The following is a 25894-nucleotide window of genomic DNA, read 5'->3' on the forward strand; positions in this document are numbered from 1 at the left end:
TGTTTTTCGGAAACATCCTTTTACTCAATAATAATTGATTAAATTTATTTATTTTATAAACCAACTTAATGCTTATTTAAACATTAAAATAAAAAATGAACTTCATATAAATATAAAAGTGACTTACATTGACCGATATTAACAGTGATGGTTATAAAATTTTAAAGATAATGACTTCAAATAATATTTTATTATAATACCGAATTAATAATGAATATTTTAAATAGACGATAATAAAATGGAGAGCTAATATAAATTAATTTTTATATCATAATTTTTTTTACCTTTATAAAAATTTTAGATTCTCACATTTCTCACAAGAATCTTTTAAAGTATCCATACCAAACATAAGAGTTTAACATTTTTAACTTAAAATTTTTAAAAAACATAAAATAATTCATTTGTCAAATGCCCTCTAAAAGAATACAAAATCCCACCCTAAACGTAAATTGATTTGACATAAAATGTAAAATTTATATGAATAGAAAAGTATGAAAATGACTTTATTTACAAACATTAGTATGATGCTAAAGTGAGGAGCCAATTAATGAAATGTTTAATACATATTTTTCTTTGCCACAGATTATGATAATGTAGTTTTTAATGCAGTCAACTTGCAGATTGTGATAATAGGGACAAAGGTTGCAACACATGGAAACTGCATTTACATTAATCACAAAGCATGGTGGGCTAGCCACGAATAAAGATTATCCTTATAAAGGATCAAATGGTTTGTACCTGCTCACAATGATGTATTTGCACATCAACCTGCATCTTTTGCAATTGATGTTGCAAGTTTTATACATTTTAGCTTTTATGCAACTAAGATTTAAGTGACGCAAATCTTTGTCTCACGGCACAAGCTATCTTCCACTCATCAACACTAGCCAAACCTTCAATTATCTTCTGCCTGACACTGATATATGGTATAAAACCTCTTTCTGTCATCCTCATCGCAACCTTTCCGGCCAAAATATACTCACGTTTCTCCAAGCACCCTTCAATCACCAACTCGTAGCTCTCAAATCCAACAGAGTTACCCTCTTTCTCCAGGAACTCAATCATCTCAACAGCCTTCCATATCTCCCTGTTTGCCCGTAACGCTGCCAACAATTTCAGCAGTGTTCCCTGTCTTGGGGTCAAACCATATTGAACTACCATTTGCTTCATCAAATCCTGTGCCTCAACAGTCTTTCTCAGTCTGCAAAATGCACTGATTACAATGCCATAACTATTTGAATCGGGAATACATCCCGCCCCACCCATGCCCCTCAGAACTTTAACTGCCTCCACTAATTGATCAACAGCACAGAGAGATGATAGGAGAAAATTACAAGTCTCACAGTCAGGGCGATATCCAATTGATTGCATCTCAAGTAAAACATCAGCTACAGAATGAGACAGACATTGCCGGTCCAACCAAACAGATGAGAGGAGAACATAAGTCTGAGGAATTGGAACGCAACCAGAACGTAAAGTCCGTTGTAGGACAGCTAGTGCAAGAGGAAGGGGATGAGAACTTTGCAGGGTGTAAGAAAGAAGGTAGGAATAAGCTAGCTGGGGCTTGGAGCGTGGTCTGATAGGTATAAAAGATTGCAACATTTCATCAACAATTTGCACTTGTAAGTTCTGAGGAAATGAAGAAAAGAAAGAAAAAGGATTTGAATTTTGGCAGCAATCCAAGGAAATGAGTAGATCAGGAATTTTAATGTAGTTTTTGGCTTCTACTTCAGCTCTAACAGCCTGCTCAAGCTTTTGCAATGAAGACACTGAACGAACTGAAGAATATTGGTTCAGAATAGGGCAAAAACGAAGAAGAAATCTGTGGTGCATTGTTGCTCCCACCACCATTCTTGATCAGCTAATATAGTCCTGGAGCACCTTGTAGCATAAGAAAAATAAAACCTGTTCAAATTTCTCAGAAAAATAGTTACTAAATCAATAGGGGCGAAAGTGTATGAGGATATATGTCACAAACAGAAAGAAACAAAAAATGCAAAGATGTGGCTGAGCATTGATAAAATATCATTTTTTTTCATATATTAAACAAAGAGGCATGTCATGGGAGAATATGCAACTATTACTTGAAACTACCAATTCGACATTAGTGGTTAAAAGAGAAAGTGTAACGGTGAAACCACAAAAATGTGGCATGTCATGCATGCAGCACATCATCACCAAAAGCCATGATATCTGCATTGAAATGTATATGTCCATGTTGAAACTAACAATGATAAACACAATGCAATGACAAAGAATAAACATATAAGTCAGTTCATAGTTCATACATTATAATGCAAAATATATGACTAGAATCAACACAGCTCTCATCAGAACATGCACTTTGAAATGAATTAGCCAAATGTAATACCAAACAACAGTCAATCTTGTAATTAGGGGAGTTGTCAGGTCAAGTAAGGTTTAGTAGAAAAACATGCCCAAACTAATGAAAAATAATTGGTTTGGATTGGTTCAGTTTCCTTTTCTTTTTTTTTTCATGACAATTAGAACTGTACCAACCTGATCATTTTCTGATTGGTTCAGGTTGAGTCATTGAGTTAATTTTTAAAAAAATTTATAAAATCAGAAAAAATAAAAAATAAGAAAACCACACTAGAAGAGCCACATTGCCACAAGAGAGAGCACATGGTTCTCCTGAAATTTAACAAATATTAAAAAATTAGAAGTTTCATGTTTTCGACAGATAAAATATTACCCAATGCCTGGCTATTTCAACCTAACAGATGACGAATATTTTCTTGAAAACCTCTTAGGCAAGCTTGCAAGACTAAAACTCAAGAGACATAAGAATGAAAACCATCTCCTTTCTTAATCAATCAGTACCTTCCTTTTCTTTTACAATAGGCACTCACTAGTTTTTCCATTCTTACTCCAATAAAATTAATTTTGAGCCCATTTTTTAATTAAAAAATTATTGGTCTTTTAGTACAAAAGTGAAGGGCACCCCAAGTCCAGCTGCATTTATTCATACCCACTAAGAAAAGATAAAACTATATCTAGTGATTGAGTTAACACCACTAATTTGTTACAAATGCTGTCATACGGAAAGATGACATCTATTCAAAAGATAAAACTATACCCAATTGTTTCTTTTTATTTTTTAAAATTAAGCAAATCTAGTCTAGTCATTAGCCATTTTTCCTCTCAAAAACTCAAATATTCACATTTTACTCAAAATTTTCACAAATTAATTGATTTCAACCTTCTCTACTAAAAACTTCACCAATTAAAATACTAAATTTCACTCCAAATTAAAAATGTCTCCAATTTTGCAGTTTTGAGTTCAAATTCTTTTGTTATACTGGAGTATCATATGATTAATTAATTGATAACAATGCTTGCCCCACATTGCAGTTTTTATGTGTGGTAAAACAGTAACTAGGCAGATGATTTAAATAGCAGGGATTATTCAAAATAAAGCAAATTACCATGACAAAATATTGTCCTCTTAACTGGGAGACTAACAACAAACTGATGTCACATATTTAAATGTGTTCGGTCTTTACATAGAAATACTGGCAGAGAGATACTTAAAACTACTCAAGAAATTGGCTAATCAATGTAAAGTTGATTTAAACTCACCTTCAGAACAATTTAAAGAGATGAAGGAAAAACAAATGATCCAGTAGCAAACACAGGGTTCAAATGCCTTGTCAGAAAAATATGCAAGTAATAGCTCATTTATTACATTTTATAAACAAAGAAGTTAACCAAACAAATTGAAATTGCAATATTACCTTAAGTTTTTTAAAAAAGATATAATCTAAATAGTTTCTCAGCAAGTAACATGCTGTCTTACAATATCAAAGATTACAAAGCATCTAACTTTAAACAAAGCATGAGAGTCAAGATTAAAGCCATGTAACATGTAACAGAACCAATATAATTCAACCAACCATTTAAACTCAATGCCTATACTTTATATAGGAGTAATAATATATTTTAGCTCTAAAAAGAGTGGTGAATAAAATTTTTATATTGAATAAAATTTGTCGGATGAGTCTGTATGGCAGAGTGATCATATGTATATTGAATAAAAAGTTCTCTTGTTTTTGAAAAACCAAAGTCACTAAAATTGAGCAGTGCAATACAATGATATACCAAACTCTTGTTGTATGCTATGAACTCAATTTTAGAAAAAGAAAATCTAGAATTTTGAACATTTAACTACCAAAATATATCTATTACAGATTGAGTGGCCACTTTTGATGAGTAATTCTGTACTTTTGGCACAACAGGGATCAAACTACTCTTTACTATGAATTGGAAACTTCACTAATTAATTTTCTCAATGCTTTTTACCTAGAGAACAATAAAAATGAAGTTATCATAGAATCACTTATTACCAAAATACATGAAGATGACAACACACAAGACAGTTGCAATTTTTCAGACACTCAAACCCAAAATGATTCATATATCTACTCTTGCACAACAGCAAAAAGGCTCAAGTTACCTAGGGCATGAATCAGCAACTAGACAATAATTATAATATTTTAAAAAGTAAAAATTCACTATTACATTAGATCCAAGTAAGCACTAGGCTACTTACTAGAGCCATGTGATAATCAATGAACTTTTTCCCAACCTAGAAGAACCATTTAACTTTCAAACATGACAGAAATCAGGGAGAAACACCGAGTCTAGTGCATGTTTGGATGAGCGATGGAAGCTTCTAAACTCATTTTTAAAGATGTAAATGGGGTTTGAAATTTGTGCCAGCATGTTTGGCATTTGTATGACATAATTGATTTTATCTCTAAACTTATATTTGAGTCAACATGATAAATTATAGCTTTTGCGTTGAGTTGAAAAATTTATACTGAATATTTCTACAAACTTTTAAGTGATAGTTTTCTAATATAAATCACATCACTTGAAACCCACTTTTAAATAAAATCATTTCTACAAAATAAAGTTCATTCAAACTCAAGTTTGCAAATGCTCATCCAAACATACACTAAGATATAAGAATAACCAAAAAGCATTCCAGACCCAACTGTGACTTATGCAGAAAACTTGCTCCAATTTGAATACAATCATCTAGTATTTCAATAAAATGAATTAGAATGTGAATTTTAAGAGGTTAAAACCATGCAAGTTAGCTTTCAATTGGAAGAAAACTGATACTAATTGACAAGGAAACTGAACCTGAACTTTATATATTCTAAACCGAACAGTCTCATGTTGACATGTACAGCAAGAATTAATGACTGCTACCAAGAAAAAATCAGCATAAGAATTTAGTTAAAAAACAATGAATTTTCAGCATTTGCAGAGCTGGTAGTATGAGGTTTACAGTGAAATCCTTATGTATCAAAGCAAACAGCCAGCTAATCATCTTAAAGCAAAAATAAAGACTCCCATATTGTAACATTGTCATCTTTGACACACAGCCTTTATTCTTCTAACAATTGGCAACAATTAAAACATATCCCTTTAGCAAATCCCAAGAAAAATGAACTTCCATCAATTAAACCACGTTTAAGCTACAACTCAAACTTTTTGATTTTGTCAAACACCTTGTAGGCGTTCATGAAATGAACAAGTGTGTATTACATTTATTAGCTTGAGTACGAAAGGTGATGGACTACAACGAACCTGACTCGAAGTGGCATGAACTGTGAGGAGCGTTGGTGTGCCTAATTCCTCTTTCGCCATAGTCTCTCACTTTCGTCTTGCTTTTTTTCTTTTCTCTCACCACCTTTTTTTAGCTTATGCTTTTGCTTGCTCTATGTATGTAAAGCAATAGGCACAGAGAAAATATAACCATGAATAACATCTCATTAACAAGTTTTCAAAATTTCTCAAAAACTACCTTAATATATACTTAATTTCAACCAGGAAAATAAATTTTACGTGTAGTACAAAAGTTTACCTTTGATGATATTATTTGTTGTAAAATTAATTATGAAGCTTTGATTCTTGAATTAGAAAGTAGAGGGTTCGCCTTATGAAATTAATTTTAAAATCTAAGAAAATATTATAATAAATTTCTAGAATCCTAATAGAAGTTTTACAAGAAAAATAAGTTTTCTTAGTGAAAAGATTAAAGTTTAAGCTTATCTGGAATTAATTATCAAACAATTGTTTAGGCATGTGATGCCTTAGAATTATGTTTAGAACAATTTATTGGAATTAAAAAAAATTCAAACAAGCAGATAAATTTACATAAAAATTTGAAATCAATGAATACCATAGAACTTATTCCTAAAAGAGAGGTTGCTTTTTGCACCCTACTTTTGTTCCTTGCACCTTCCTTATTTTTGTTTTTTTTATTTTTATTTTTAAATATCCTTTTTGTGATAATAAAAAATAATTTGACCCAATGTAATAATGATTTTTTGTTTTTAATCATGCACCATTCAATGTCTATAGTCCGATTGAATCACTATTATTTCACAGTACATTTTTTGATCCATTAATTTACCTCCTCAAGTCATTGTGGCAGTATTTAAAGAGTAATTGTTGATTGTTTTTTGTTAATCATTTTTTGTTATCACGATTAGTTTGTCATTTTTAATTGAATTTTGGATTATTATAAATTTTCATAAACATGATTATGAAATTATAATTTACAAGCGTCAAAAAATAAGATTTTGGAAATCCTTCGCTTCTAAATTTTTGTTTTAGAATCTATGTGCTTCTAAAAATATAATTTTAAAAATATAATTTAAAAGTTTTCGATTTTAAAATCTTTTTAACTTTTGAAATTAAATTTCAAAAGCAAATAAACTTCCGAAAACATAATTTATAAGATTTCCAAGTTTTTAAAAACTAAGAGCATATCTATTTTAATTTTAAATACATTTTTATTTTTTAAAATAATTTAAAAAAATAAAACTGTATTTAAAAATAAAAACAAATTTTATAATCACTTATAATCACTTAGTTGCAATTTAGTGGCCAAATTTTGGGGGTCACTGCTAAGTCTGTATCTTGATACACTTTTTAAATTATTCATACGTACTTATTCTTTATTTTAAAATGTTTTTACATTGATTGTCCTATTATTTATTATAGATGAACATCTTTAAGAATACATATGATTTGTGGATGTTTTCAGCACAAACTTAAGAGAATTATGCCAATATGGACAAAGCACACCCAACCCCAAGCAGTTAGCACGCCAATGCTTCGACAATATGCACGATTGTGCATATTGAATAGTACGTCCATGTTTTGAGTTTAAGCACGGTCATATATACAGTTGGCATGACCATGCTATCCTGCGAGAACCATGCTTACAACAAAAAATAGGTTAAAGAGACTCAAGGAGCAGTAATTAGACGCTTTGTTTTCTTCGAATAATCTTTTCTTACCTTTTATGTTATCCTACTCTTGGGATTTCTAACATATTCTTGGTGAAACTTAGAGTTTTGAGCGATCAGACTTGAAGACTAGGATCTCCTCTCTAGTAGCTATTTTCTTTTTTTTATTATTGTTTTATTTACAATTGTTTTAGTCTTTTTCTTTAGCATAAGTAACTAAACTCATAGTTAGGAGTATAAGAGTTCTTGTTTATGACTTTATGGAATTTTAGTGTTTGAATCTAAGTTTGATTTCCACTTGTGATTAGTATTTATCCTATTATGCATAATTGTGTGTTATGAATTGACCACTCATAACATAGCCCTAGTTAATTACATTGTAGGCAATCATACCTCTATTAGTTAATAAATTTATAGAATAAAACAAGATTAAAGATTAGGTGAACCAAATCAATCTTTTTCTTCCAATCGTTATTAGATTAATAAATTCATAGGTGTATTATGCTTTATTTAATTGATGTCTTGCATGACCATTGTGGATGTTGATTTAGAAAAAATAATGTTAATATTTCATGACTATTGAATATTAATAATATTTATATGAATGATTGGTAATCTCAAGAGAATCAAATTTAGAGTTGAATAGAAGAATAACATAAGGAATTGAATGAGTAAACTCATATGCCTTAAATTCCTCTTTTATAAGCTAAACCAAGAAGTGTGTTACATTAATTGTTCTTGATTGATAATTGATTTATTATTATTATTTAATTTAATTTCACATCCGTTAAACTCAAACAATTGAATTAGGAAATTTTTAATAATTGGAACCAATCTTTATACGACGATAATTAGGGAACTTAATTTTTAGAATTCTTTATTACTTCTCGACGAGTACACTTGCTCACCGATCAGTCACAATTAGCAACTAAATTGTGACCTGATAAGTGTCATATTGTAGTAGTCTTTAGTGTATATTTTGGCATTTATTTGATTTCCTTTTTAATTATTTTACACTAAATTTCCTTTAAATTCTATGCAATTTTTGTTTCATTTTATTTAAATTCAAGTCATTTAAATTTAGTAGTTATAGCTTTAAATTTGTCAATTATATGAAGGCATTTGATCCTTTTTCATATGATAAATATTAAGGGAAGACTTGATGAAATGAAGAAGCGAAAAGAAGCAAAATTCGCAAAGTCTTCCAGTCTCACTCAGACAAGATATGGCTCACCTGAGCAAAAACCTTGTGCTAATGAGTTTTGCATTTTGCCTCAATTTCGCTTGAGCAAGATAGGGCTTGTTTGAGCGAGAGTCTTGCTTGAGAAAGATAGTCTAGAGCTGTCAAAGTGTCACTGTGTGAATCTCGCTTAAGTAAGACATGGCTCGCTCGAACGAGAATTCATTAATTTCCTTAAAACAAAAGAGACCTAGCACAAAGAGGAAAACTACCATACATTATTGACCTAATTAAAATAATGTAATTTAATAAAGTTTTTAATAATTTCTTTTTTTTATAAAATTAATCTACTTAATATGAACTTTTAAATTAATAATTATATTATTTAATCTCATATTTTATAATAAATTATTAAATAATATAAATGTTAAAATTAACATACGGTGTAACCGGTTTGACTCAAATCAATTTTTGTACTCGAATAATGTGGGATTGGGATCAGGATCAACCCAACTTATAATTATCAAAATATATTAATTTTAATATTATATATAGCTAAATCATAGAATTGATGAAGTATAAATTAAAATTAAATTATATTTCACAGCATGATTTTAAAACAAATAATATAAATAGAATATGATTTGTATTGTCTTGTACATTAAAAAAAAATGTATTGTCTTGTTTTATTATCAGCTTGCTTGTTTCTCCGCTGAACAAAATTAAGGACAAAAACAAAAATGAGAACGATTTTTCTTTTTCTTTGTCATAATAAGTTATCCTTTTTTCCGTTGTTTATCTTCAAATCTTTAATTGTTATTTATAAGTAAATATAAATTATTTATCTTCAATTTATTTAAATTAATTATATATTTTTTATAGTTTTAATTTTTGTAAGATTATATTTTTAATTTATACATCAATAAAAAAAATTATTAATATAAAATAATTTCGTAAGTAACAGGAAAAAAAAAGAGAGGCTGCTCTATTCTCTTTATTTAGGTTTAAATTTCAATAAAAACAAAAATATACTGAATTTTGATTTTGATTCTGATATTTTATTTAATTTATTCTCTACATTTTTTTAAATTGTTAATTTTGGTATATTTTAATTAAAAAAATATTTAACTGAATACATAAATTAGATCAACGACTACATTACAACTCTTTTGATAGAGATATTTGAATAAAAAAAATCACTTTAAGAAGTGTAAAATACCTCAAAAGACTCGAAAGTATAGAGTTAATTATATTTTTAGCCCTCAAACTTTAACTTATATGTGATTTTACCCTTTTTTTTATTTTAATTGTTCACATTAATTTTTATTCAAATTATATTTCTCACTCTAAAATTAGACGAAGTTGACAACGAAAAAGTTCTAAATAATACACACCCACACACATGAGATATGATATTTAAATTGAAGTAATGAAATCTTTCTATTTAATTCCTCAAAGGAAAAAAATTAAAATTAATCCTTAAACGTGTAATTTGTTATTTGTTTTAGTCTCTTTATCAGAATTTTAATCTTAGAATATACACGTGACAAACTATGAAGGAGAGCAACTCCAATAAATATTTTACTTCTTATATAGTATATTTTTATTTATATTGTAAAGGTTGATTACAAAAATTAATATGGTTAATAATGTGTCAATTAATGATTAGATAATAATGTAAATAACTTTTACATTGTTAATGTATTTTAATTAAATTCAACAAGATTATATAAAAAGATTATAATAAATTTTGTATTGTCATTTTTAATATTCTATTTGAATGGTATAAAACAAACAAATAATCTAATATTTTTATTTAATTTTTAATAAGTTTCAACTGAAAGTAATATTATTTGAGTTAGGTAGGATCATAAAAAAGTATATTTTATAAACAAAGTTTAATTTCTTTTCTGAAAATAAATGAATTAGTAAAGGATAATGCATATATATATATATCTTTAAATCTACCTTAACTACACTTTCAATGTAAAAATTATTTGTTTTGTCTCCCGATCATGGAGAATCAATTTTTATAATAATTAATATAAGTCTTATCTATGATGTATTTTAATTGGTCATTCACAATGTAAAAATCTTTAATAAAATCAATTAGTGTTTTAAAGTTTGACTTTCAGTGCAATTAGTATTTTAGAGTTTGCCTTCTTAGTGCAAGTGTGTTAAATAAATAGAAGAAAAATATTATCACCCATTGACTTACTCGGTTCGATTAGAATGATCTCTTGTAGAGAATAGTATATTAATATATTTGAATTATAAAAAAAAATCTGTTGTCTTTTCCAAATAATTAATAGAATAAAAGAATTTTTTATAGAGTATTAATTTATTATTATTGTTGCGAATTATTTGCCAATTTTTCAAACACACTCTTGAAGTAAATATACAATTTTGTCCTCAAAGTGGTTTGTATCACATAGTACAAAAATTTGATTAAGATTGGTGTGTGTTTCGTTTGAGGATTTAATTTTAAATTAGTCTTTCAATATATTCAATATCTTTTTTGATATTGTATGATTTATTATAATAAATCATTCATTAACATTACATTATCTATTTAATTATTACACTATTTATTTTTTAATAAAATAGTTAATCTTTAAAAAATAGTTTATGCTGCCACTCTCAGAAATAAACAGCGCTATTCACAAGGACAAGTCTTTTCCAACCCAGTCACTTGCGCGTATCTCATTATCAATATCAGGCCATTGGCCCTCGTAAATAGTAACAAGAAAAGAAAATTAAATTATTTTATTAAACTATTTATAATAAACTTTTAATTAATAATAGTGTTAATAACACATAACAAAATTATTAAAATGCATTAAAATTAAAAATAAATCAATAATTTAAAAAATTGTTGTTGTATATAAAAATTAGGTGACGTACTAATATTTTGAGTCTACTAAAATTTTAATTTGAATTATTTTATATATAAAATTAAGAAATCATATATATATATATATATATATATATATATAATTATGTATTTATATTGATTTTTTTAAATTTCACAAAATCATACTATTTTTGACATTTGTAAAAGACTTGCTATATTACTTTCCAAAACAACATCGTGAAATATCAAATAAATTTTTGACTAATATTTAATGTGATAATTTAAATTTTTATGATTATTTTTTAACAGGATCTAAAATTAAAATTTAAAATAAATTAAAAATTAAAAAATTAAAAATTAACATATTATTTTAAATATTTTAAAAATTAAAATATTAGACCTAAACTCTCAGCAACTAAAATAAGAATTTACACTTTATAATAATTCGTTTATATTAAAGTTTTGAAAGGTCGGTGACATTTGGCGAAAGTTATGTCTAGTTTGATAACATTGCAAGCTAAGGATATGGTACGTGTGGATGAGGTTGCTTCATCATTCATTTCATTATATAGATTTGTGTTTACACATTGCAATTTGTGAACACTCAGTGGATCGCAATTTAGCCACTAAATTAGGGACCAGAAATTCATTCACAATTTTTTGGGTTCCGATGTGTTATTTTGTTGAGACCAAAACTTTTATTTAGTCAAAAATAAATTTTAGTTGCTAATTTTAAAATTTAACAATTGATTAGATCAGTTAACACAAGATGTTAAACTTAAACATTTATATCATTAAATAACTTTTTATAGAATGTAAGATTAAAAAATTAAAATTCATCTTTAAACGTGTTATTTGTTATTTGTTTTAGTCCCTTTATTAGAATTTGTTTATTAATTTTTATAAAAATAAAGATACAGCACGGTAAATGTAACATAGCATATTAATATATCTCTAACTATATCAATTAAAAATATTAATAAAGAATATTTTATTTTTGCGTACATTCTCTATGAAGTATTGTAGAAGAGATGAAAATGAAATTTTTTAGTCATCTTATATTATAACATTCTTAATTAACTTAGTTAAAAATATGTTAACATGTTACATATCACCATCTTTTTATTTTCAAAGTGTATGTGATTTGTTAACAATGTTCTTAATAAATAATTAAGTAATTAAGCATAGAAAACTTTTATTAAAAATTCTTTTAAAATGTATTAAAAATTATATTAGAGTATGTTAATAGCATTTTTAAAAAACAAAAATATATTTTTTAAATTCTTAATTAATAGTTTCTTTTTTATTATACTCTAAAGATATTTTTTAGTATTTATTATCTTTTATTAAAAATAAAAGGATGGTAGAATGCTCAAAACAATAATCGTCGTTTAAAAAAAATGATGATAATTAATTTTAATATATAGTTTTAAGGTTTTTTTAAAAGTTATTAAAAAGCCTTACTTCTATCATGTAAATGAGGCTTAAGACATGTATTTGAGTGAAAAGTCTTGAAAGTTATTTTAAAAGAAATTAGTATCCCAAGTTATGACCTTGTTGTTACAAATTGAGATACACATGCCTTTACTTCCCTCCATGAGGATATGGAAAATGATTGTCCTTAAATTATGTTACATACTTTGATCAACTAGAAAGTGTGATGATCAAAGTACTAATAACTGTAGTAATCCTGTTGTTACACGTTCGAGGAGTAATCCTGTTGTAAATAGGATTGGTACTAACAAGTAATAAATATAATCTTTAACGAAGAAATTATGTTTTCTTTATAAAATTAAATATATGTAATTATTAAAAATTTTTACTAAGAATATTATAAAAATAGATTAAATATTATAAAATTTATGAATGCAAATATAAGTATTTGTACAAAATTTGAAATTTATATAAAGTATTAATGACAATTTTATAAATGTATGTATTTATAGAAAAATTTAAAAGTTTATTTAAGCTAATAAGAAAATTTGTATAAATGTAAAAATAAGTATTAAAAAATTTAAAAATTTATTTAAAGTAATAAAAAAATTTGTATAAATATAAAAATAAGTATTCACGAAAAATGTAAAAATTTATATAAAATAATAAGATAAAATTAAGTAACAACTATAATCTTAAAGATATATAACAAAATTAACAAAAAGTTGAATAAAAAGTAAAACTATTGCAGCAAGTAAGTGTGTAAATTACGTATCATTGTTAAATAATTTTAATCTTGAAATGTATACTTGACGAATTATGAAGGAGAGTAGTTTCAATAAATATTTCACTTCTTATATAATATATTTTTATTTATATCATGAAGGTTGATTATAAAAATCAATGATGGTTAATAATGTGTCAATTGATGATTAGATGATAACATAAATAACTTTTACATTATTAATGTATTTTAATTAAATTAAACAAGATTATATAAAAAATTATAATCTATTTTTATTGTCATTTTTAATATTCTATTTAAATTGTATAAAAAAAATAATTTAATATTTTCATTTGATTTTTAATAAGTTTTAACTGAAAGTAATATTATTTGAGTTAGATAGGATTATAAAAAATATTATAATGTAAAATTATATATATATATATATATATATATATATATATTATTTGAAAGTAATATATATATTCTTCAATCTACCTTAACTACACTTATAATGTAAAAATATTTTAACACACTCTTGAAGGAAATATACAATTTTGTCCTCAAAGTGGTTTGCATTATATATCATGTGTATAATTTATTAAAATATGATAAATTCAGGACAAATTTAGTACAAAAATTTGATCAATGTTATAACAAAAGGGATAAATTTTGTCATGAAGTTAACAGATTCAAATATTAAATTATGTTTACATAAACTTCAATAGAAATCAATTAGTTGTCACTTAGATTCACATTTATTGACCAAGAAAAATGCTATTAAGAAATTGAAAGAGATTTTTTTTAATGAAAAAAATACTGTTAAATGCACATCAATTGTGATTTTCAGTGTATTTCTATTTTAATTCTCAAAATAAAAAACATATTACATTTTTAAATTTCTTAATCGGTGTCTTAAAAGCAAAATTCATAAACTAGTTATCGATGTAAAGATAGACATTGTGGGTCCAAAAAGACAAAGAAAAAAGAGAGTGTATGATGTATAGTTATTCTACTTTTGAAATATCGGTGAAAGTTGAAAAACGCGTGGTGGTACGATTGGCCTACTTTACATCATTCATTTCATTTTTTTTTTGGCTTTTGTGGTCCTTTCCTAATTCCTGGGTCCATATAGCACTGTTTTTTACATTTATGTGTTTATATTTATTTTTTTGGTTTAATTTCAAATATCTTATATAATTTAAATGTTGTAAAACTCAAATAAAAAAATGAATATATTATATAATTTAAATGAATTAAACGTGTAAAGATAAACATTGTGTGGTCCACATTTATTTTAGTTTTGAAACGCGGTGAAAGTTGGAAAAAGTTAGGTCTAGTTTGAGATCATTCATTTCATTATATAGATTTGTGCTCCTTTCCTCACTGTTTTCACACATAATTGCATTCCTCTCTTTCAACGTCATTCTCAACCCTTCTTCATCATTCTCTCTCTCATGGCTGAGTATGAGTCAGTTCCATTTGCTGTTGTTTCAAATCTCATTCACAGGTTAGCTTCTGCAGATTTTCTTGAACTTGAACAGAATTTAGCGTATATTTCGATTGTGGTTCGAAGGCTTCATACGTATGTCTAAAAACTCATAGGTTACTCTGCGTTGTGTTAAGATTAAATGCTTTTGCTAACTCACAAACTTAGTATTTAACAATGTTCTTACAAGAACACTTAAAAATTTAATTAATATCAGGTATATGAAGAAACAACAATAGACAACATTTTAAAATGCATTATATTAATATCCGATAACAAAGTTTTATATATAACTTATGAGTGTGAATTTTAAGAAAGTCATTAAGAAAATTTTCAAAGTTTGGTTTTATTATTTTTATTATGCCAGGTGATTTTTAATATTATTTATTTATTTTAATTTATTATTAAATTAGATTTAGAAAATTTTATAACTTAATGTTACTTTAAATTTTAAATATTTACCTAATTTAATTAAATATTTATTATTAATAGTTACAATATTTTTTTAGTTTATAAATTTGTGAAATTTTAAAATAGTTGTATAATATATATTTTTAATTATTAGTAAAAAAAATCATTTAATTTAATAATACCATGCAATATACAAAAAATTCAGTAGTAATATTATGGTGTGTCAGTTAATATTTAAATTTTAAAAGTAAAAATTTAGTACGATATCTATTAATATTTAGTACCATAAGTTTATATAACTTTTAAATTCAGCACCATGAACTCAATTCAGACGTATTAACAACCGAAATAGGCCAAAAATGATACCAATAAAGTGTGTAACAATTTAAAATTGGAAAATATACTTTCATTATTTGAAATTATTGGTTCCTTTATTATTCATTTTAATTGAATTCAAACATTTGTATTATATATATATATATATATATGTCATAATGACATAATTCTATTTTCAACTAAACATAGCATGCATATTTTATACAGATTATTTTAGATTTTTCAGATACTTTTTTATATAAAAATATTAAAAATATTAAATGATATTAGAGTGATTTAAAATAAAATTATCAGACAATTGTAAAAACAAAATAGAAAAAAGAACAATTTATATTAACGAAACAAAGTAATAGATGTTATAATTTGGATAAATTATAGAAATAATAATATTTAAATATTATACAAATCATCAAAATATTAAATATATAATAAATTAAATAAAAATATATTTTTTCAACAGGTAGAAAATATTAAAAAATATTGTATTCATATTTTATTTAAAATAATTAATCATATTACTAATACTAGAGTAACATGTTACTAATATTTTATCTGCATAATATTATTTAATTACTTTTATAATTTTATACTATAAAAAATTATTCTATTTTGATTTTATATTTTTAAAAATATAGATAATATAATAATATGATTAAAATATTATAATATTGTTTTAAACACGAGGACAAAATATTTGACCATATTTTTAAAATATCTTTTAAATAAAATTGTTTTATTTATAGAAAATATTATTCATAAATCCTTTACATTACAATTTATATTTATAAAAGATAGTATGAGTTAATTTTATGTAATTGGCTATAATTAATGTGTAAAAATATTTAATGTATGTTTAGTATTCAATAATTAAAGCATCAAAACCTTATAATTAAAATGAAAAGATATTATAGCGATCACTTATAAATTTTAAAGGGGATTTGAATAACTTATTTTTAATATAAAAATTAAAACAACTTAATAAAAACATAATTCCTAAAAGATATTTTTTTAAGAATGACCAAGTTGATAGACTACTTGGTCATCATAAAAATTATACTTCGAATTAAATTTAAAAAATATTATTTCTTTTGTTTGAAGTGCTTTTTTGTACTATTCAATTTTTAACAAATATTATTTGAAAAGATTTTGAGCACAAGAATTTATTTAAATCAATAATTAAAATATGTATTTATATTTAATTTAATACATATAATTTAATCATAGTTTATATTAAATATAAATAAAAACTTGAACGCATGCACGACAAGAGAGCCAATATGATCTTCATTGGCAAGAGAAAGTGGATAGCACTCTCTGTTTCCATGCATGCATGCCATGCCGTCTTCCATGATACGCGTTCAAGAGAAAGAGAGAGAGAGAGAGGCACTTTGAAGGAAAAGGTCGAATAAGTGATCCTAACTTAGTATTCTAGTTGAGTTAGGTCTGGTTCAGTAACTATGATTGACGTAAATGTTCTAAAAATCAAATAAAAAATGGATATCTTATATAATTTAAATGAATTAAACGTGCAAAGATAGATGTATTTTGCGGTCCAAAAAACAAAGAAAGAAAAACAAATATAGAACATAGTTATATTCAAGTTTTGAAATGTCGGTGAAGTTGGAAAAAGTTATGTCTAGTCTCAGCTAAGGATATAGTACGTGTAGATGAGATTGTTGCATTGTTCATTTCGTTATATAGATTTGTGTTCCTTTCTTTTCTTACAAATTTGCATTCCTCTCTTTCAATATCAATACAAGTTTGAGTCAGTTCCATTTGCTGTTGCATCAACTCTTATTCACAGGTTAGCTTCCCCAGATTTTCTTGAATTTGAACAGGAGTATGCTGTGATGAAAGATTTGGAAGCGCTTAAGAAGACAATTGGATCTATCAATGATGTGCTTCTTGATGCTGATTACAAACAAGAAAAAGAGGTTCGTGTGCGTAATTGGATATCTGACTTCAAAGAAGTATTTCATGCTGCAGATGACTTCTTAGATGACCTTGCTTTCCAACTTAAGAGAGACAAATTGGATGCAGCAGAAGGAAAAGAAGTAAACAAGGTGCTTCGTTCCATTTCATCTTCAAATCAAATTCCTTTATACAATGAAATGCCTCGCAAAATTGAAGAAATACGAGAAAGTTTTAAGGGTGTAGTAAAAGACATGGATAAATTGAAATTAAGCCCAAGGCTGTTTAAGCAAGACAGTGAATGGAGGGAAACATGTTCTTTTGTGTTAGAATCTGATATCATTGGAAGAGATGATAGCAAAAAGGAGATTATTAGTCTGTTGAGACAACCACGTGAAAAGCAGAAAGTTTCTGTGATTGCTATTGTTGGCATTGGTGGCTTAGGGAAGACAGCTCTTGCACAATTGGTGTATAATGACTTGGAAGTGCAGAATGTTTTTGAAAAGAAAATGTGGGTGTGTGTCTCTGATAACTTTGAGGTGAAAACTATTCTGAAGAAAATACTACAATCAGTTACTCGTTGCCAAACAGCAGACTGGTCATCATTAGACTACTTGCAAGAAGAGCTTCAAAAAAATTTAAGTGGTAAGAAATATTTGTTGGTCCTGGATGACGTTTGGAATGAGAGTTATGACAAATGGGATAAATTGAGAAAGTACTTGATGTGTGGTGCTCAAGATAGCATGATTTTAATGACCACTCGAAGTCAAAATGTAGCAAAGGCAATGACTGCCAGCACTTCCTATCTTTTGGAAGGTTTGACCGATGAAGAATCTTGGAATTTGTTGAGGAACATTGCATTTGAGGATGAGTACAAAAGAGTGAATCAAAATCTAGAATCAATGGGGAAAGAAATAGCAAAAAAATGTAAAGGTGTTCCACTAGCAGTTAAAACGCTGGGAGGCATGTTACGAGGACAAACGGAAGAAAGTGAATGGGAAGATGTTTCACGTGGTGACTTCTGGAACTTATGTAAAGAGTAAGACAGTATTATGCCAATTCTAAAACTCAGTTACCACAACTTGTCGACAGAAATGAGACAATGTTTTGCTTACTGCTCTTTATATCCTAAGGATTCAAGAATTTCAAAGAATGAGTTGATTCAGTTATGGATGGCACAGGGTTACATTAAATGTTCAACTAAAAAACAGCACATGGAGGATGTCGGTGACCAATTTGTAAAGATTTTGTTGATGAATTCATTTTTTCAAGATGCAGAGATTGATGAATATGGTGAGATCAAAAGATTCAAAATGCATGATTTAATGCATGATCTTGCAGCGATGGTTGCTGGCAATGATTATTTTTACTTGGACAGTGAAGCAACAGAAGTTAAGGGTAGACCTATGCACGTGTCATTGGAATCCAATGCCATTCATTTGTTGGAATCATTAGACCCGAGCAGGCTGCGAACTTTGATTTTGCCGTATAACTTTGTAAAGGAGAAATATTTGTCAGTTGCAAAGTTCAAATACTTACGCGTCTTGAAGATGGGTGGATTTTGCTTTTTCAATTTCTCTGAAAATTTGAAGCATTTAAGATACCTTGAAGCATTTGAACAACCACCAAGTCTTCCCAAATATATGAGCAATCTTGTTTTCCTGCAAACATTAAAATTGAAGAACTGCGATGAAGAATCATTTTCCGAAGTGGTCACAAAATTAGTGAATTTGAGATGGCTTGAGGTTTTTGATTACGAGTCCTTGAGTGGGATGGCAGTTGGGTGGGGAAAATTATTATCTTTGTTGCAATTCTTACCCATCTTTGTCGTGAGAGATAGCCAAAAAACAAGATGTGGCACACTAAATGAATTGAAGGACTTAAACCTAAGAGGCAACTTAGAAATTAAGCATCTCGATCGTGTTAGAGACGTGGCTCTGGAATCACGTGATGTAAATTTAAAAGAAAAAAAGTTTCTTCAGTCCTTGACTCTACATTGGAGTCGTGATCACTTCCCTAGCCGTGAAGCCAACCGTAACCATGAAAGATTCCAATTATTAGAAAACCTTCAGCCCCACCGTAATCTTAAGCGATTGACGGGGGAGTGGTATCCAGGCCAGCATTTCCCAAACTGGCTTTCTCTCCTCACAAATGTTGTTCACATCACTCTCCTTGAGTTTCAAAATTGTCCCTGTCTCCCACCGTTGGAACGTCTCCCGTCACTGAAGTCACTTGAGATAGAAAGTCTTGAAGAATTGGAATACATAGATCTTGATGAAGACGATTCTGCTGTAACCTTCTTCCCCTCTTTGGAGAGCCTCAAATTAGAGTTTTGCTCTAATCTTAGGGGATGGCGGAGGCGGGGAGATGATATCAATGAGAATTCACATAATCTCTCCTTACCTCTTTCATTTCCTCGTCTTTCTCAACTACATGTCTCTTTCTGTCCAAAGTTGACTTCCATGCCAACTTTTCCAAAAGTTAAGGATTTAGAGTGGCGTAGATCGAGTGCAGAGCTATTGATAGCAACCCTAAACTCAACAGTGTTAACATGTTCAGCTGACTCATCTTCCTCCGCTGCTCCTCTTTCCATGCTCAAACAATTGACGATTTCTGGTCCTACGGATTTTCCGAAGGGTTGGATTCAAAATCTGACTTCTCTCGAGTCTCTTGAAATTATATGGTCTGAAAATGAAACACTGGAGGAATTTGAGACTTGGTTTAAGGACGACACCAACTGCCTTCCTTCTCTGCGACAAATCAGGATATATTTCTGTCAAAACCTAAAGGCTTCGCCAGATTGGATTTGCAACCTCGATTCAAAATCTGACTTGATTCAAAATCTGACTTCTCTCGTCGCTTCAGCGTATCAAAATTCAAAATCGAATATTGCCGAAAGATCTTTGAGTCGTCTTACCAACTGCATTGCTGCCCGAAGGAATGAGTCGTCTTACCAACTTAAAGATCTTTGAGGTTATGAGTTGCCGCCTCTTACTTAAAGAATGCCGAAGAGAGAAAAGTGCTGTTAGTCGCCAAATCTCACACATCCCACAAATTATCCTTCTTGATTCCATCAAAAAGGTACTGATGCCCCCTTTTCTATGGTTTAGTATAAATGTAGTGTAACTCAACAATTATTGGGCCTATTTCTTTTGCTAATAAAATACTTCGAACTAGTTTTTGAGTCAATGTTCACTTGTTTCAAAGATAAATTGAAATTATCCTAATAATATTAATTTTAAATGGTTACACAATATCGGAGTCGGTGTTTAAATTGGTATAAACTATCGTATATTTAATGTTAATAAGTTTTTTTTTCCTTGCACTGATATTATTAAAAAATATAATTTTTAAATTAAAATTAAAATGTTACATAATTTAACAATTTTTATAAGTAAACATTTAATTATTAATAATAAATATTTAATTATATTAATAAGATGAAATTAAAGAGAATATTTTATAAATTAAAACTAAGTTCAATTATTCATGACATAAGATAATAAGTTGTTACTTTATTAATTGATATTTTATCTGCATGCTTAAGTTTTATTTATCATGTTTTTTTATTGTATAATTTTAAATAGATTTGCTAAAATAATGCACATTAACTTTCTTTTTCTTTATTGTTTTTGTTGCAGAGATAGTTAGAGATAAAGAGTAGACATATTTGAGTTTACGAGCATTATGTTGGCCAGCATAATGGTGCAACTTCTTTCTGGAAAAAGTCATAAGAACTTAATTTCTTCCTTAGTGTTTGTGCAATGCCAAGTTGGATCCTCATATTTTAAAAATGCCATGAGTTTATAGTTTTTTAGATAGTAGATAGAAAATATTTGTGAGTATAGTAGTTAATTAATTTCTTTTGCACAGTAATAACATATTTCTTTAATTGGTAACTTTTTTAATCCATATGTTCAATATGTATGCCATGTTCTATAACATGTACTTAGTTGTTAAAAAGGTATTGATGTTCTTAATCTTACTTGTACCTAACTTTTGAGAGGACATTAATGTTCTTAGTCGTATTGATCACTGTGTATTTTACATTAAATTTGATCTACAAGTGCAATTTTCCAGTCCAAGAAGCTCACTGCTATTCTTTATACGTTGTTAATGTTTGAGCTTATAAATTCTTTTTGGAATTCCTTTTTATTTTTCTGTAATTCCGAGTTAGTTCTTTATTATTTTCTATGTGAGAATAAATTTAATGCTTTTATTCATTAACTTGTTATATAATTCACGATTGAATATTTGATGTGATGAAGTGCCACTTAAATAAAATAATAATTGATATTTATCATAGGACATTGTTCTCCAAGTACACTTATATTGAAATCCAATCAAAATACCTTATGTTCCAAGTCACTTTCCACTTATCTATATATATTTTATTAATAACTATTTTGACTTAAAAGCAACTAATTTTTACCTAATTCTTTTCCATTTTAATTTCTTATAAAACAATCAATCCACACAACATCTCTTACGAATGCTTCAAAAATACATGAGATCATTTAAAAATATAATATTTAAAATAAAAAAAGATAAATTAATAATTATTTTAAATAATTTTATATTATTTTTTAATTATTAAATTACTTTTATATCAAACTCACTCACAGAAATATTATTATAAATTTTTTAAATTAAAACTCAATTTTCAAAAATGCTATTTTTCCACCCACAACGCGACAATGATCTTAATAAATATAAATCATTATACATAATAAAGAAATAAATAAATAATTAGGTTGAAATTGATTTGCATGCTATATCGATTGTACTGATAACTATACAAAAATTGCTAATTAATCTGCAACTTACATTAATAGGTCATATTAGCTTGGGTTACTGATCATAAAGGTATTGATATCCTTTTCTTTCAACTGGTTTCGGTTTAATTTTTAAAAACGAATTAATTATTTACAATATCAAAACAGTTTTTGCTTTTGTTTTAATGTAAACTTCGTGTTTTTGCATTACTAACAAAATACTTTTAAATAGTTATGAGTTAGTATGCATTTGTTTCAAAGTTAAATATAAATTATTCTAATAAAATTATTTTTCAACTGTTAAACAATATTGGAGTCTGTCTTCAAATTTATATTAACTGTGTATTTAATGCATTGTACTGGTATTATTAAAAGTAAATACATTTTTAAATAAAAATAAAATAAAAATTTAATTTAATGAATTTTATAAATATCAATAAATAAATATTTATTTTTTATTAAATAAGATTAAATTGAAGAGAAATTTTTAAAATTAAAAACATTATAAAAATTATTTTAGAAACTCATTTATTTATGGCTTAAGATAATATGTGTTGTCATTTGTAAAATAACACTTCATGATTGATGTATTTAGAGAAGTTTTGGTAATTTATCTATTGATATTTTGTTTACGTGTTTAAGTCTTGTATATCATACTTTTCATTGAACAATTTCAAAATATTTATTAAAATAATACATGTTAGTAATTTTTTTTCTTTCTTCTATGATTTTATGCAGATACTTGACATGAATATACCAATAATACAGTTGGTACAGAGATTAAATAAATAGAGCTACTTGAGTTGATGAGACATTTTTTTTTTAAATTTTGCTATTGTGACTACGAGTTTGGTTATTGGTATGGTATTGTCTTGGTCATTGTAACGGGGCAGCATTTTTCTAGAAGACACCATAAAAATCCAGTTTCTTCCTTAAAATTAACCTGGTACTTGCGCAATGCACGTTGGATTTTGTGTGTCCTGCGTTCATAATTTCTAAATACTATGTTTTCATAGCTTTTTTAGATAATAGATAGAAAAAATTGTATGAGGACAATATCTAATTTCTTTTGTATAATAATAACATATTTGTTTTAATAAGGATGTTCAGTATGTATGTGCAATAGTATTTAACATACACCTTGTTGTTGAGGAGGCATTCACGTTACTTCTATCTATCACTCTATATTTTACATTAAAATTATCTAATTACAAACATTAAATTTAAAAGAATCAGTTTTGAGTTTTATTTAGTAATACTCTATTTTATTTTATTCTTACGATGAGTAATGAAAAATTATATTGTCATGAAAATATAAAACATTATTATTTTTTATCTAACTTTACTTTCATTTATGCTTTATTTTGTCTAATTATTTGTTTTTTAAAATGATATTTTTTAATTATCAACACAATTTAAAACAAGGGATAACAATATAATGTTACACCTTAAACGATAACTGCTATTCTACTCTGTCGGTCAACTTTTTAACTGCTTAAAGGAATCCTATGTGATAGATAGTTCCACAACGTGATGAATGTCAGAAGCAAACCAAATACCGAAAAACAATTAAGTGTAATTTGTGAAATTCTAATTATTAAATGCAACATGAGATACGAATGAAAAAAGAGTATATATAATATTATATATTTGTGGACAAAAATGTCGCCAAGACTCCAAGCAGGGGGAGAATTTTAATTATTACTATTATTATTACAAATACCTAAAAAAGAGCTTGTCCTAAAATGTCTATTTTCATATAGAATCCTATACAAATTCCATATTAATAGTACTCACGCCAAGTTTAAAAATGTAAACATTAAATTTAGTCCAATAAATATAATTAAGAACAAATCATAAAGATCAATAGTGCAAAATGGTGATCTGGTAAGGGTCGGAAATGTTAAATTAAAAATAGATTGTAGTAATAGGGGCCAAAAGAAAGAAAGAAAGATTGAGCATATGTCTTAGCAAGATGAATATCAAAATCTTGCTTAGGACCAAAAGAAAGAAAGATATTCTTATTTCTGAAGCATTGAAAAATGCCCTTTTGAGTACATTCATCAGTACAAAGAAAGGCTCTATTTACGGAGATGAAGGGAAGTTAGTTTAAGTTAGCATAATAGACATTTGTAATTGCACTCACCAACAGGCAACTCTATTACTACCAGTAGTCCATACAAGAACATGAACCGTGTTCAAAATGGTGAAAGCGCTTCTTATCTCGACTAACTATCTTACGCTCATAAATTTTGGAGATTAATTTCATTGACGAATGGCAATCTTCACAAATTCGCAAATTTTTTACAATCCTAAGTGGAGTCTTTGGGGGTGTACTAATTAAGCCAAAAGCAACAGAAATCTTCTCACTATGGTAGTGCAGAACACTTTTTTTATGTTTCTCATCAATCTTGAGCAACACTTGTGTGGTGTCTGGCATATGACCTTCTAAGCTCAACATGTTTGAAATTTCCTTCAACATTGTGCATTTGTCTTTGGCTCTAGGATGGGAATCATCTTCAACAAGGAACTCATAAATAACACCATAAATTACAATCCAACTACATTCAGCTTCTTTCCTTATGTCCATGTCTTTTATCATCAACCTCACCTCTGCAATGGCATCCCAATCCCTTGATGAGGCATACATGTTTGAGAGAGCTACATATGCCCCACTATCATGAGGAGTCAATTGCATTAAAACTTCTACGGCATGCTGATGAGGCCCAAGTAAACAAAGGGCCTCAAGAGCCTTTGGCCCAGACACGAGTTGAAGGGCCTGTGACTTGAAAAGTATATGTTAGGAAGAAAAAGAAAAGGGATGTGATTGCTGAGGTGGCAACCGTGGGGGATAATGGTTGTTAGAGGAAAGAGAAAGAATAATTCTCTTATTTGATATCATAATCGAGATGATGAGAATTCATTCATGTTTTCTGCTAATTTGGTAAGGGTAGAGAATGTTCGTAGACAAGTGTACTTATCAAAAAGTAATAAAGAGTTTTTGAATTAAGAGTTATTAAGTTATCGTCTCACATAAATTATTTTCAAGTACTAAGAATAACTTAATTTGATTGTTTAAACATAACTGGATTGTAACGGATTAAAAACATAGCTTAATTTTAACAATAAATTTAAAGAACAGTAATAGAATGTATGAAAGTGATCAGATGAGATAAGCCTAGAACTTATGGGGTTTACTTACTACACTTCTTTATGTTTTAATTAATTTAATCCTGATATTGGTATTCAAATATTTGCCAACCACTCATAATTAGTTCTATTAACACCCAATGATTATGCAATGTCAATATTCTTTTCTTTGAGCAAACACCGCCAATGATCATGCAAGGTAATTGGTCGAGAAAGTATGAAGATCCTATGAGTTTGTTAATTCAATAACGGCTGAAAGAAAGGAATTAAGTGTGATTAACCTAATCCCTTATCTCGTTTTATTCTATAGTTCCGTTAATTACACGTGGTACGATCGC

The 25894-nt window shown here is 27.5% G+C and overlaps 3 protein-coding genes across 4 annotated transcripts; 2 read left to right on the forward strand and 1 right to left on the reverse strand.

Annotated features, from left to right (window-relative positions):
- Window positions 1-822: 822 nt before the first annotated feature.
- LOC113850587 (pentatricopeptide repeat-containing protein At1g06270) lies at window positions 823-5720 on the reverse strand. The gene is made up of 2 exons (XM_027481169.1): window positions 5623-5720; window positions 823-1881 (listed from the first exon to the last, which is right to left on the reverse strand). Exon 2 carries the CDS (start codon window positions 1849-1851, stop codon window positions 823-825), a length of 1029 nt encoding a protein of 342 aa, XP_027336970.1. The 5' UTR covers window positions 1852-1881; window positions 5623-5720.
- A 9164-nt stretch (window positions 5721-14884) lies between these two features.
- Window positions 14885-21713, forward strand: LOC113850562 (putative disease resistance protein RGA1). 2 transcript variants are annotated; one of them, XM_027481135.1, is made up of 3 exons: window positions 14885-14994; window positions 17525-20712; window positions 21273-21713. In XM_027481135.1, exons 1-2 carry the CDS (start codon window positions 14942-14944, stop codon window positions 18672-18674), a joined length of 1203 nt encoding a protein of 400 aa, XP_027336936.1. In that variant the 5' UTR covers window positions 14885-14941; the 3' UTR covers window positions 18675-20712; window positions 21273-21713. The 2 variants fall into 2 exon arrangements, with proteins under 2 accessions (XP_027336936.1, XP_027336937.1); XM_027481136.1 differs by having other exon boundaries at window positions 17539-20712; window positions 21273-21711.
- Window positions 18846-20603, forward strand: LOC113850688 (putative disease resistance protein RGA4). Its single transcript, XM_027481250.1, has one exon. It carries the CDS (start codon window positions 18846-18848, stop codon window positions 20601-20603), a length of 1758 nt encoding a protein of 585 aa, XP_027337051.1.
- Window positions 21714-25894: the final 4181 nt, after the last annotated feature.

Source organism: Abrus precatorius, unplaced genomic scaffold (assembly GCF_003935025.1).
Source record: "Abrus precatorius isolate BTA unplaced genomic scaffold, Abrus_2018 Scaffold9, whole genome shotgun sequence".
Lineage (NCBI taxonomy): Eukaryota > Viridiplantae > Streptophyta > Magnoliopsida > Fabales > Fabaceae > Abrus > Abrus precatorius.

What these genes read in the sequence shown, in the direction of transcription:
- LOC113850587 (XM_027481169.1), bottom strand. Translation starts at nt 1,851, where the DNA reads ATGGTGGTGGGAGCAACAATGCACCACAGATTTCTTCTTCGTTTTTGC.
- LOC113850562 (XM_027481135.1), top strand. Translation starts at nt 14,942, where the DNA reads ATGGCTGAGTATGAGTCAGTTCCATTTGCTGTTGTTTCAAATCTCATT. An exon ending in GTTTCAAATCTCATTCACAG is followed by an intron (nt 14,995 to 17,524) that starts GTTAGCTTCTGC and finishes TCTTATTCACAG; the next exon opens with GTTAGCTTCCCCAGATTTTC.
- LOC113850688 (XM_027481250.1), top strand. Translation starts at nt 18,846, where the DNA reads ATGGAGGATGTCGGTGACCAATTTGTAAAGATTTTGTTGATGAATTCA.